Source organism: Solanum tuberosum, unplaced genomic scaffold (assembly GCF_000226075.1).
Source record: "Solanum tuberosum cultivar DM 1-3 516 R44 unplaced genomic scaffold, SolTub_3.0 scf00137, whole genome shotgun sequence".
NCBI classification, from domain to species: Eukaryota; Viridiplantae; Streptophyta; class Magnoliopsida; order Solanales; family Solanaceae; genus Solanum; species Solanum tuberosum.
The window spans coordinates 196,196-210,792 of NW_006239066.1; the positions used below are offsets into that span (position 1 = coordinate 196,196).

General features: G+C 33.9%; 1 protein-coding gene across 1 annotated transcript; it reads left to right on the plus strand.

The window, feature by feature from the left end:
• The first annotated feature begins 7,837 nt into the window (after positions 1–7,837).
• On the plus strand, positions 7,838–9,262 carry LOC107061475 (uncharacterized protein DDB_G0290685-like). Its single transcript, XM_015310759.1, has 2 exons — positions 7,838–8,324; positions 9,255–9,262. The coding sequence occupies exons 1-2, from the start codon at positions 7,838–7,840 to the stop codon at positions 9,260–9,262; spliced, it is 495 nt and encodes a 164-aa protein (XP_015166245.1).
• Positions 9,263–14,597: the final 5,335 nt, after the last annotated feature.

The following is a 14,597-nucleotide window of genomic DNA, read 5'->3' on the forward strand; positions in this document are numbered from 1 at the left end:
CCAGAATGAGTCCATTCTTCGCCATCCTAAGGCGGCCTGCCTCGGGTCGATTATGTCTAAGAAGAGCATTGACATAGGGCTTATCATAGAGCAGGAGATGGCCATGAGGGCCAAGAAGAGACAGACCTCCCTACCATTCCCAGTGTTGATTACAGAGCTGTGCCGGCGTTCTGGAGTTCCCCGGGACGCGATGAGAGATATTGAGGTCACTCCACATCCTCCACAGACATTCGGCGTATTTAGTCCGAGTACACTAATGATGAGGCTGAAAAGAGGAGAGCAGCCCCGGTAGATACATCGTGAGAGATGGACATTGACTCTATACCTGCATAGGCATCTTTGCCTACTCCGGCCCTGGGCCTTCAAGTACTTCTTCTTCCCAGACTCCTGGTAGTTCTACTACAGCCCTGCCCACCAAGATCACTCAGGCCATGCTCTTGAAGATGGGGCACTTACCCCATTCTGCGGATGTGAGGGCTACTCGACTGGAGGTTATTGTACCATGGATGATAGATACTGCCATCCTAGCTGCACTGACACCCTTACGAGCATCGATTGACACTCTCATTGCGAGAGTTGAGACTTGTGAGAGTAGACAGTGGGCTACTTTAGAGGTGACGACTTTGAGAGTTGAGGTGGAAAATTTTAGGAATGATGTGGACTATCTCAAGTCTACAGACTTCACCACCCTATTTGAGGCAGCTGAGACAGAAGATGCTCCACCTACAACTGAGATTCCTCCAACTACCACCTGAGATGTACAAATGGATGACATAGCAGCTGATGAGTCGGAGGCAGAGATCGACGAGGAGTAGATAGAGGTGCGAGATGTTGAGGTATATGATGATCTCGCAGACTTGGAGGATGCGATGTTTCAGATCACTCGCTAGATCTCTTTGAGAGGCACCACTATGGCTGGATCCAGTGGAGATAGTACTTCTGGGGAGATTTCGGGCACTGATGCCTAAGTTTAGAGTGTTGCACCATGCACTGATGCCCCGACAGATGGAGCGACTGTGTAGACAGATCCCTCTTTACCTCCCTCTCTGTCATCGTTATTTACTTTTTGGATATTTTATTGCATTTGAGGACAAATTCCTTTTTATTTGTGGTGGGGTGAGGTATTTCCATACCCACCTCTCATGATTATGATTTTTGTGTATATATTGGGTTTTGTGTTGAAATTCGTGTTTTAACACTGTTTTGATAGTTGAGCTTGTGGCTCCTTGTTTTAATTGTAAATGGTTTGACCTTTGTTGAAAATTTTGTGCCACCTCTTGATTGTGTTTGAATGTGGTTCTTTTGCAAATTTGAGTATCGGTCTTGATCAATACCGATGACTTGAATAGTGCTCATAATCGAACAAAACTGAATGTGCAGCTACGATGAGGCCAAAAGAAGTTGCATAAACAATATGTAAACTTTTTGCATGTGTTGTGACTAGCTGGTTATCAAATTGAGTCTCTTGGGATGAACATTGCACACTAGCAGAAGTGTGGAGTTTTGTTTGACATTAATGTCAATGTCTTATGTGATGAGCTTGGCGTGAACCATGTGTGATGACACCTAGAATTTACCCCATTGGTCTGGTTGACTAAGTGATTCAAGCTCTTAAAATGATCTTAGGCAACAATTTTAAAGAGTGAAACAATTTGACATTATACCTCTTTTGTGGCCAACCTTGTGAGTGTGTGAACCATGTTGAACCATGTTGAACCCCTTTGAGCCTTGTCCTTTTTCCTTGGAAGAAACTTGATGCAAATGAGACCTCTCTTTATCCCTTCACCCATAATCCTCATGAATTGTGGTTTGTTTGAATAGCCAACTTAGGTCAAAAGCCTAAGTTGGGGGTGTGGTGGAAAGAGAAGATAAATCAAGAAATGCAAAAGAATACCCCTTGATCCATGGTTTTGAGAAATATGGAATCCCTCCATAAAAAAAGAGAGAAAAAGAAAAGGTGAATGAAGAAGAAAAAGAACGAAAAAGTTTTGAAATAAAGTTATGAAAGTGCAAAAGAAAATGGGGTGTCCGGTATTCTATGGAAAGTTAATAATAGGGTGAATTGTGAGCTTGAATGAAAATGATGAAGAAAAGGAAAGAAAGTGTTGTTCACACCACATTTCATGAGGATAATATCCACTGAGCCTAAATGACCATACCTTTACACTCATCCCCATTACAAGCCTTGAAAAGACCTTTTTGATCTTGAAGTGGGCTGAAACAAATGTTGGCTGGAAAATAAGGGTAAATCTATGGGTGAATTCATGCATGTGTTCATCCTTTCTAGTGTGAGAGTTGTTTTTAATTTCGGAACTATAAATTGTTGAACCATTGAGTGTGAATGTGGAATCATCTTTGTGTTAGGGCATTTGAGTACCTTTGTTGAGCTTGAACTTGCATTTGAAGCAAGTATTGTGAACTTGAGAATCTTTCATAGTGGTGAGTCACAACTTGAACCTTTGAGTGCACAATTGATCCTTGCTTGAGTAAGTTGAGTCTTGTTGTGTGCATTCATGATTAGTTCTTGTGTAGCACTGTTTGAAACATCCTTTTTGAACTGCTGAACTTGATTTTTACTCGAGGACAAGCAAAAGTTTAAGTTGGGGGTGTTGATGAGTCCTAGATTTGGACTCATTTAGGGATTTATTTGTATAGTTTTAGTATCCTCAAATGCTTATTTTGTGCAAATAACTGATGTAAAATCCTTGATTTCCAGGTATTTGGATTGAGGAACAAAGCAAGGACACTAAGTTGCAAAACGGAACGAAGCGAGCTGAAAGAAGGAAAAGAAGAGAGCCTGGTGATCGCCAATTCCATTTGGCGAGTCACCGAGTGGCCATTTGATCGCCTAAAGTTCTAGTATGCCAAGCCCTGAAAGAGAAAGTCAAGTCGGCGAGAGAAAGAAGCAGTCGGTGGATCGCCGAGTGGTTCCGCGATGCAGTGTTATATCACCCAAAGTTACAGACCTGGAGGATGCTGAAGGCCAAGACAAAAAAGCGATGAAATTGGCTAAATGGAGCATTGTCGAGTGGATCAGCGAGCCCGACTTATTGCACCGAATAGACCTTCGCAGTATATTTTTGGCGACTATAAATACATTTTTGAACATTTAATCAATAAAGCTTTTATCATTATCAAGTATCTTATTTTTGAATAGTGAGTATTCTAAACTGAGAGATAAGTTTTCCTTGGCTTTGAAGAATTGAAGTTTTCCATATTTGAGAAATTGGAAGTGGGTCTTTGAGATTCTTCAGTTTGGACCTTTGTGAAGACGAAATTAATCGTACCTAGTGGATGGAAACACAATTTGGTAACAATATCTATCTTTTATGATGTCTAGCTAAAATCCCAATTCTTGGGGTGTGATTATGTGATTATGGGTTGATTTAGCTAATGGGTGTTGCTAATTGTTAGTGTAATTGCTGTTTAGAAGTGATTTAAATCAGTAATTGTGGCTTAAATTAAAGAATTGTAGTTGTAAATGCAGTTCTACCTTCGTATTTTTGGCTTGCTTGAGAGAGAGGTTTTAAAACAAAGATTATTGATTGATGGTCTGTGGGTATTGGGTTGTCATGAGTTCAGCTCGAGAGAGTGAATCCTAAACCCTTTTCCACACATTCAACTCGAGAGAGTGAATGGACTAAAGCGTATGTTGTTCTTATTTTGCATGCTTGTTGATGTTCGAGAGAAATCAACTTGATAGAGAAAATTTACCTCCTCTATAGTCTAGCTTATGCACTGATTTACAACTATTTTCTAACAGTTGCAATTACCCATTTGTCTATAATAGCCTGTAATCGAATCACATCCCAAGAACCCGTCTCTCTATTGTTATTTTTGTATTAATTTGTTACTGCTATAGTTGATAACTAAAACCAAAACCCCTTTAGTTGACATTCGTGTCACCCCTTGATTTGAATTATGTTTTTATTCGATAATGTCTATTCCTATGAATGATTCGAACATGTTTGGACTTACCGATTAAATCTTAAACACATATCGCTCCCTATGGGATTCGACCCCAACTCATTTAGTTGGGTTATTATACTAACTAATGATCGTTGACACTTAGAATTGGAAGAAGTGTCCTTGAAACTTTAATCAACAAGCTATTTAATCATTTGCCAAAAATGATAGTGACTAGTAGAGATGTTGTTTTTGATGAAGACAATACTTGGAACTTGGATGAAGAGTTGTCTAGTCAAGTTCTATGCGATGATGAATCTGAAGATGTAGTTCCAAGGTCTGAAATTCCAGCAACTGCTGCTCCAACTGTTGAGGTTTTGCCACCTACAAAAGAACCTATCGAAGCAGCGAAAGTTGTTCTAGGCTGCTAGTGCCACCACCAACCTGATGGCGTACAAGTTATTTAATCCTTTGACAAAAAGGATAGTGACTAGTAGATATGTTGTTTTTGATGAAGACAATACTTGGAATTGGGATGAAGAGTTGTCTAGTCAAGTTCTATGCGATGATGAATCTGAGGACATAGCTCCAAGGTCTGAAATTCCAGCAACTGCTGGTCCAACTGTTGAGGTTTTGCCACCTACAGAAGAACCTATCGAAGCAGAGAAAGTTGTTCCTCATGTCCGAAGAAGACCTACATGGATGCAAGACTACCAGGTAACCAGTGTCAATATCAATGATGAGCCAAGTGCTCATTTTGCATTGTTCGCAAATTGTGACCCAATAAATTTTGAAAGTGTTGTCCAAGAAACAAACTGGAAGGAGACAATGGATGCTGAAATTTTGGCAATTGAAAGAAATGACACTTGGGAGCTTACTGATCTACCAAAAGGGCAAAGAACAATTGGAGTTAAATGGGTTTATAAAACCAAACTCAATAAAAATGGTGAAGTTGACAAGTGCAAGACGCACTTGGTGTCCAAAGGATATAAGCAAGAGTATGGTGTAGATTACAAAGAGGTGTTTGCTTTAGCAATCAGACTTGACACCATCAGGTTGGTGGTGGCACTAGCAGCCCAGAATGACTGGCCAATTTATCATCTGGACGTGAAATCTGCCTTCTTACGTGGAGAATTACAAGAGAAGGTATATGTTGATCAACCCCCTGGTTAGATTAAGTGTGGCAGCGAACATAAAATTTGCAGATTGAGAAAAACATTATATGGGCTAAAACAAGCTCCACGAGCTTGGTATAGTCGCATTGATGCTTATTTTAATACCGCAGGTTTTAAAAAATGTCCTTATGAGCATACACTTTATACTAAAATTGAAGATGGAAAGCTTGTCATTGTGTGCTTATATGTAGATGATTTAACCTATACTGGAAATGATCATGTATTGCTTAATAATTTTAAGCAATTGATGATGACCGAGTTTGATATGTCGAATCTTGGCCTGATGCATTACTTTCTGGGAATTGAAGTGAAGCAGTCCTCTGGTGGAATTTTTATTTCACAAAAGAAATATGTCCATGAAATTTTAAGGAGATTTGGAATGACAAATTGCAATTCTGTCGCCACACCAGCAGAGAGGAGGCTGAAGCTTGAAAAAAATCCTACAGGAACAAGGATTGACAATTCTTTCTACAAGAAGATTGTGGGAAGTTTGATGTATTTGACAGCGACTAGACCTGATATAATGTACTATGTAAGTCTAATAAGCAGGTCCATGGAAAAGCTAAGAGAGACTCACTTGTTGGCTGCTAAAAGAATTCTCAGGTATTTATAAGGTACGAATGATCTTGGCATTTTGTATAGAAAAGGAGGAAAATCAGATTTAATTGGCTTCACAAATAGTAACTTTGCTGGAGATAAGGATAATAGGAAAAGCACGACTGGTTATGTTTTTATGTTTGGATCAGGTGCTATTTCATGGTGTTCCAAGAAGCAACCAATTGTTACGTTGTCAACTACAGAAGCAGAATTTGTGGTAGCAACTGTGTGTGCCACTCAAGCAATCTGGCTGAAGAATATTCTAGCTGAACTATGCCTTCTTCCTCAAAAGCCAACTCTAATTTACTGTGATAATGGTTTAGTGATTAAGCTTTCCAAAAATCCAGTTTTGCACGGGAGGAGCAAACACATTGATGTGAAATTTCATTTCCAAATATATCTCACAAGGGATAAGATCATTGATGTTGTCTATTGCAAAAGTGAAGACCAAGTTGCTGATATTTTAACCAAGCCTCTCAATCATGCAGCAGTCGTGAAGTTAAGAAAGCTACTGGGAGTTTGTACATTGAAGCATGTTATCTCTTGTGAAGATAGTTAAACCGATGTATGTGACTTATCAGTTTAAGGGAGGCATTATTGGAAGTGTTATTTTGTTTAGGAATCATTTATTTAATGTTTGTTAGCCTTTTTATTTTGTTGAAATGTTCAACTCCTAATTATTAGGAAGTGGGTAGATTCTTAGTGAGTTAGTAGCGACTGTTAGGAGTCCTAGTAGTCGTGGGTTTGTGGGTTTTATGCGTAACAGAAAACTCTTTGTAAAAGTCTATATATTGACTTATCCTGATTGATATTGAAGATAAGAGAGTTGCGCAGTAATAATTGTTTCTTCTATTGCTTATTTCAATCTGCTTTCTTCATCGTTCTATTTGTTATTTTCTATCACCTTCAATTTTGGAAACTTATAATCTCTAACATCGACGGTAATAGTATGCACAATGACAACAGTTTTATCCCCATTTCCCTTGGCGTAAGAAATCAACCTTGAGAGAGATAGTAAAGGCTTGTTAATCTTGCTCAGAATCACCACATTGAACTTGTTTCTAGTCCCTTACCAAGAATCGGTACAGCTTGACAAGGAGCTTGCAGTAAACATCATCAGACATATGGGTGGTACCCATGATACCCATGGCTGGACTCTGCTGAGAGAAAAGGAGAACTAACTAGTGCTCAGTTCATTTTAATGGATAGAGTAATAATTAATTTCATTCAACTAGAGTTGTAAGCCAAGAGACCCCTTATTTCTCACCTTATATAGTTTATCAACTGAAGAAGTGAGAAAATGAGCTTAAAATGCCTCTTAAGTTTTCAATTAAAAAAAAGGGACAAGTGGGTCCCTCTTTTTTTTTCTTTTCTATTTTCTCGTTTTTAATATTAATAAAAAAGGACTAAACTACTAATTTTAAAAACTTAAGGACTTAAAATAGTATTTTTAAAATTGTGATAAAAACTTAAAGACTAAATTGTATATACTCATTAGTTTTTGAAGAGTTCCTTTTCAGTTAGAACACAACTGGACGACGGGGAGGACGAAGCGACGAAAATTTGGAAAAAATTTCAAACTTTTTGCTTCTTCTTCGACTTCAAAATCATTCAACATTTTCTATTGTTTTTTCTCCTGATCATACATGGTAAATTTTCTTCTCTTTTCTATTTCAAATTATTAAAACTAGGGTTTCATAAAGAAGAAAATCATTATCATCTATTTATGATAATTTTTTGTTGTTTTGCATTGCATTTATTCCGTTTGAAGTTGAAATTAACTCAAAAGAATTTTTTTCGTCCGTATAAAATTATTTTGTGCTAATGAATTTATTGAATTCAATTTAGTTGTTTCAGCCAACAACTTTCGTAGTTGTGTGGACAACTAGTGAAGTTGTTTATAGGATTAATTAGGCATATCTTTCGGATACAAAATGGTCCAACAACTGCATGTAGTTGTCGGACGACTAAATAAGTTGTTCCCACAATTACGACAATTGTTGGACAACTGTGTTCAGTTGTTGATCAATTGATTAGTTGTAGGACAAATAATATAATTATTGATGTTTAATGTACTACAATTACACATTTTCTACTGATCCTATTAAGTTAATTTTATACTATTTACTAATTTTTAAAACTATTTTAGTGTAGATATAATGCGTCAATATAAGAGGAAGAGAATTGAAACATCTTCATCCAATCCAGATGCTGGAGAAAATGCTGAGAGCTTAACTGCTGCTAAAAAAGGAGGTACTGAAACACTTCAAAGTAGTAAGAGCAGTAGTGACCTATTAGGAAAAAAAAAAGGTGATGAAAATAGTGGCAAACAATCTAGTGAGATGGAAAAAAGTAGTAAGAGCAGCAGTGACCTATTAGGTGAAATAAAAAGTAATGAGAGTAGCAACAAAAATTCAAGAAAAAAAGAAAAAGATGATGAGAGTGATGGAGATAAATTAAGTAGAGAGGAAAAAGGTAATGAAAGCGATGGAGATAAATTAAGTAGAGAGGAAAAAAGTAATGAAAGTGATGGAGATAAATCTAGTGGAGAAGAAAAAAGTGATGAAAGTGAAAGTGAGCAATCAGATAAAAAAGAAGAAGAAGGTATTGAATCCTCTCCAGATTATGTCAAAACCATTGCCAACGGTACGTATAAATTTAAGACTCACTTGAATGAGTTCGAGTCTTATGATTCTAGAATCAATGCAAGAGTCGGTTTTGGAGTTCAATTTGTTGAGTTTAGAAAGATTCTAATCACATAAAATATTGAAAATGATTTTAAAAAATCTTGCTTTGGTCACTGTTTGAAGTTGGATAAAGATGTAGCAGTAAAACTTCCAATAAAGTTAGTACATGATCTTAATCTTTGTCGTATTTTTTCTGAAAAGAAAAAAGAGGTTTGGATTGATTATAATGGTTTGCCAATTTTTTTTGGCATTAATGAATTCTCTATTATGATTGGACTTCGATGTCATTCTCTTTCTCCTCTAAGTTAGCAATTAGCGAAAATTGAAAAAGAAGGTGAAATTTTGATTGATAAAGTGGTTAAATCTCCAAATATTGTAGAGAATTCATTAACTTAATATATTCCCGGTGAAGAACGCAAGCAACGCTGGAGCTCGGGTATTGATCTATTTCATCAAGAGAAAGGAGGCAGACTGGCAAGAAGGCCAACCACATAGGGGGGTGAACCGAAAAACTTAGCTTTTCGGAGCGGATCAATTTTCCGTGCCGCCCCCTTACTCTCTCTCTATAAAAAAGCCTGCGGGAAGCGCGAAGAGCTAAGCCACTAAGAATGATTAAATGGATGGCTGCAACACCCACATACAAGATAATTGTAGGATGAAGTATGTTGTTGTGGTGCTTGAGAAGGAATTAACTCCTTGAGAGAGTAGTTGTGTATGAAGGTGATTTTTGTACTTAATTTACAAAATATTTGGATAGGTATTATATCTATTGGTTATCAACTATTTTTGTGTGTTAGTTTATGATATAATTATTTCAGTTTTTGTGTATTTGTTATCAACTACTTTAATTGTCTCTTTTTCTCTTCAATTATCCATGTTATTGCTTCAGGACTTTAGATGTTTCTACAATTATTTAGTTGTTAGTACAACTGTTTAGTTGTTTGGACGACTGCTTCAGTTGTTCGTGCAACTGTTTAGTCATTTGTATAGCTCCTTAAGTTGTTTCGTGCAACTGTTTAGTTGTTTGTACAACTCCTTCAGTTGTTCTGTGCAACTATTTAGTCATTTGTACAACTCTATTAGTTGTTCCATGCAACTGTTAGTTGTCAGTACAACTACTTCAGTTGTTCCTACAATTAGTTCAGTTGTTCCTATAACTGCCTTAGTTGTTATTAAATTACTTTGTTTATATTTACTAATTCGATCTTCAATTATTATTAAACGACTTAGTGTATACTTAATAATTCACAAAATGACTAAATCGATCATCGGTTATTATTAAATGACTAAGTTTATACTTAATAATTTACAAAATGACTAGATTGATGTTCAATTATTATTAAACGACTTAGTTTATACTTATTAATTCACAAAATGACTAAATCGATCTCCGGTTATTATAAAACGACTAAGTTTATACTTAATAATTCACAAAATGACTAAATCGATCATCGGTTATTATTAAATGACTAAGTTTATACTTAATAATTTACAAAATGACTAGATTGATGTTCAATTATTATTAAACAACTTAGTTTATACTTATTAATTCACAAAATGACTAAATCGATCATCGGTTATTATTAAATGACTAAGTTTATACTTAATAATTTACAAAATGACTAGATTGATGTTCAATTATTATTAAACGACTTAGTTTATACTTATTAATTCACAAAATGACTAAATCGGTAAAATGACTAGATTGATGTTCAGTTATTATTAAACGACTAAGTTTATACTTATTAATTCACAAAATGACTAGATCGAACTTTCATTATTATTAAACGACTAAGTTTATACTTAATAATTTACAAAATGGCTAGATCTTCAGCTATTATTAAACAACTAAGTTTATACTTAATAATTCACAAAATGAATAGATCGATATTCAACTATTATTAAACGGCTTAGTTTATACTTAATAATTTACAAGATGACTAAATCGATCTTCAGTTATTATTAAACGACTAAGTTTATACTTAATAATTCACAAAATGACTAGATCGATGCTCAATTATTATTAAACGACTTAGTATATACTTATTAATTCACAAAATGAGTAAATCGATCTTCGGCTATTATAAAACGACTAAGTTTATACTTAATAATTCACAAAATGACTAGATCGTTATTAAACGACTTAGTTTATACTTATTAATTCACTAAATGACTAAATCGATCTTCGGTTATTATAAAACGACTAAGTTTATACTTAATAATTCACAAAATGACTAGATCGTTATTAAACGACTTAGTTTATACTTAATAATTCGCAAGATGACCATATCGATGTTCAGTTATTATTAAACGACTAAGTTTATACTTAATATTTCACAAAATGACTAGATCGAACTTCCATTATTATTAAATGACTTAGTTTATACTTAATAATTTACAAAATGGCTAGATCGATCTTCAGTTATTATTAAATAATTTTTTTTATACTTAATAATTTACAAAATGGCTAGATCGATCTTCAATTATTATTAGACAACTATGCAAAGTTGTAAGACAACTCTCCAATATCATTGGACAACTCTTCAATATCGTTGGACAACTAATGCAGTTGTTTGAAGGACTTGACCCTTCAACTATTACAGTTGTCCAACAACATTAAAAGTTTTTGATATAAAAATTAGAAGTTTTTGATATAAAAATTAGAAGTTGTTGAGATACAACTATTTAAATTGTTTGAACTAATAATCGTATCATTAAGTACATGTTATAAATATGACAAAAAGTCATGAAACTACACCATTACTTGTAAGATATTGTGCTCCACCTGAGTGAATGTTGCGGTATCGTTTAATTTCAAATCTATTACAACTTTGAAGTTTTGTTGCTTGCAACCACCAATCACAGTTTTGATCTACACATCTAGCACAATACACATCTTTCGAATTCTTCACTGATTTTGTGTCTTTGATCTTTTTTCACATAAGCAAGCTTCAACAATTTAGTTAATTCTCGCTTGTCCTTGAAAATTTTATCTTTATAAAAACTTGTGCCGTCATCATCCATGTGGTTGCCTTGTATTGGTATAAAATGTTGAGAAACATCCTCGTTTATAGGAAAATCAATAGTAATATGATGTTCTTCATCATTTGCAACTGAATTTGTTGTCTATGCTATCTTTTCAACAAATATTCTTAAAATGGGCCTACTTCGATCATCCAAAAAAAGTCGTAAATCACGATCATCCCTTATCCTAGAGGGAGCTCCATTTTGCTTTCAATGAAGCCAAACATGTAAGTAATAGAGAGATCATCTTTATCACAATTTAACTCAAACCTAGAAATAATGATCTCAATAAACTCATTATACGTAACATTCTCACTTGTCTTTATTGGTAATGTTTCTCGACCCTTTGATCACCAAGTATAACAAGTAGGATTCTCTACCTATTCACCAAGTAAATCAACTGCAATTATTATTTGATCTTCCATAGATGGACACAATACCTGAAGACACCACACAATATTTCAGCTAGTAAGATACTCATCAAACAACTTTGAAATCACTAAAGAATATTTAATACTTTTTTTACACCTATTTCGTTGTTTCATAACTATCAACAATAGTAAGAAAATTTTAGTAGCTTTAGAAATTTTTATAATTCTTCAATAGACCAACAATAGAACACAGTTGTCGAACAACTGCACTAGTCGTTGGGATAATTTCTACTATCGCCGGACAACTAAAGATAGTTGTTGGACATCAACAGAGACATATTTAATTATTTTAATAAACAACTTCGGCAGTCGCCTAGACAACTACGAAAGTTGTTGACTGAAACAATCACTTTGGGTTCACTAAACGGAGCTTAGGAATGGACACAAAGTGATTTTCATACTTATCAATAATGCTCTTTTTAGTTTATTCAAAGCTCAAATAAAACAAATGCATTAAAAAAAAAAAAACTCAAACATATATATATTTTAATATTCTTTTTTCATAAATTTTTCTTGATAGATATTCTCAATAAAAGCACATATTTTTGCAGATAAAGGAAAATGAAGAACAAGAACAAGAAGAAAGGATTGACCAATATACCTGCGGTTGAAGAGGATCGTTGGGAAGACTATGAAGTTGAGAAAGAGCGCCTTTTTTTGTGTCTATTTTGGTAAAATTTTAGATATTTTAAGGTAAAAAATATAGAGGTAAAAGTGTAAATATTAAAAATTGGAGGCTATTGAGAAAGCATCTTTTAACCAAATTAATATTATTTATTCATTTGTCACTTTTACACAATATTTAAGACTTGAAGGACTCCGACCTAATTGACTAAATTGTTTGTCCCTTTTAATAGACCTTCCCCAAAAATTGTACCAACTTCATAATGCAATAAGGAGTTCTATCTAGAGATGTAAGCTCCTTTGTTTGATGATGGTTAGTACAAGAACTATGATATGCCTAAGTTGGAGTGCCAATATTAATTATTTGGAATACAATAAAATTAGATAATACTTTTTACATCTCAATTTATGACATAGTTTCAATTTCAAGAATGAAACTTTTTTATTTTGATCGTGCATTTGGTAATACAATTTTTAAGATTTTTGAAAAATAATTTTATATCTAAAACTATAGTAAAAATACGGAGAAGAGTACAAATATCCTTCAACTATTTGAATTGGTACAAAGCTACCCTCCATCTGCCTTTCGACCCGCAAATACCCCTGACGTCAACCTTTTAGCTCAAAAATACCATTGATATTAACCCTTTGACTCATATATGCCCTTATTTTTAATAGTACCCCTAAAATAAAATTATTAAATATTTATTTATTATGTTGCATCATCTGATTGGTCCAAAGTTAAAACATTTCTCAAATAAATAATAAAAAGTCACATATGATTCCTATTTTGACTCGATACACTTGAAAATAATATAAAAAACATTACTTATTTCACGATATCTGCCTAGCTATTGTCCTATTTTGAATCAACTACCAATTTATTATAACCAACTCATAACTGGGGATCCAATTGAAATCTATACTCGCCTTGTCTAATTGTCTATCCAAACAAATATTATTAATTTTTATTAATATAATTTTTTTTTTATCAATCATCCAATTGTTTTGTTCATTTCCTCTTCTTTTTTTAATCTCATATTCTTAATTAGGATATCAGAGACTCAAATTCAAAATAAGCGTACATGTTCATATTCTTTTAATTTGTATTATTATCATGGTCATGTGGGGTGGGGATAGGAGAAAATGTTATTTTCATTCTTTGATTTTGAATTTCATGTAGACACAAAAGAAAAATGTAGTATACGTACATAGTTGCTTAATCAAATCATTTGTATTGACCTAATTATTCTATATGAATGTCATCGTTATTTTTTCCTTTTTTTCTCCCTTGTTTTGTCATAAATTGAAGAAAAAAAATATTAAAATGGTGGACAAGATCCAAGAAGAATTTACTATGAAATTCGAAATCGGGTCAAGTGATGGAGGGGGGGGGGATTGTAAAAAGTACAAGACTAACCTTTTTTATTTATTTACTATTCTAAATCGGGTCAATCATATGAGCCCGTATATTAAGTAATTTCGAATTATTTTAATGGAGAAGGGATGAAAATACCCATAAATTGTGGGGTTTGATACAATATTGCCCCCCATCCACTTTATGAGAGTGTGCCATTAAAAAAAGGATATTTTAAAGTCAAAAGATTAACGTCGGGTGTATTAGGGAGCCGAAAGATGGGCGGAGGATAATTTTGTACCAATCAAAATGGTTGAGTGATATTTTAGGTCCTTCTCCATTAAAAATATTATAAATCACAACAGTTAATTAACACTTTAAATTTTTTTTGACATACATATGAATAAATAGCGCCCATAGATTTTCTTGTTTGATAATCAAAATTTAAACTATGTTATATAAATTGGGACATATGAAGTAATAAATAAAAAATAATAAGTCCCTCTCTTTTTATGTTGTTGTAAATTTGATTTTTAACCTGTCAATATAAAAAGAAAAATTAATGTGATTTCTTTTACTGTTTTTAATTTTTCTTCTATTCGATAACTTATACTCACATTGAGTTTTGAATAATCCAAATTCATGTTATGTAAGGTCAATTAGAGGGGAAAAAATGCTATTCTTTTGATTACACTACTAAAAAAAAGTGAATACCGACCTAAAAATTTCCGACCTCAAATGGAGGTCGGTATCTACAATTAGTCGGTTTTTATGCAAAATAAAGCAGGAAAACCAA

What these genes read in the sequence shown, in the direction of transcription:
- LOC107061475 (XM_015310759.1), top strand. Translation starts at nt 7,838, where the DNA reads ATGCGTCAATATAAGAGGAAGAGAATTGAAACATCTTCATCCAATCCA.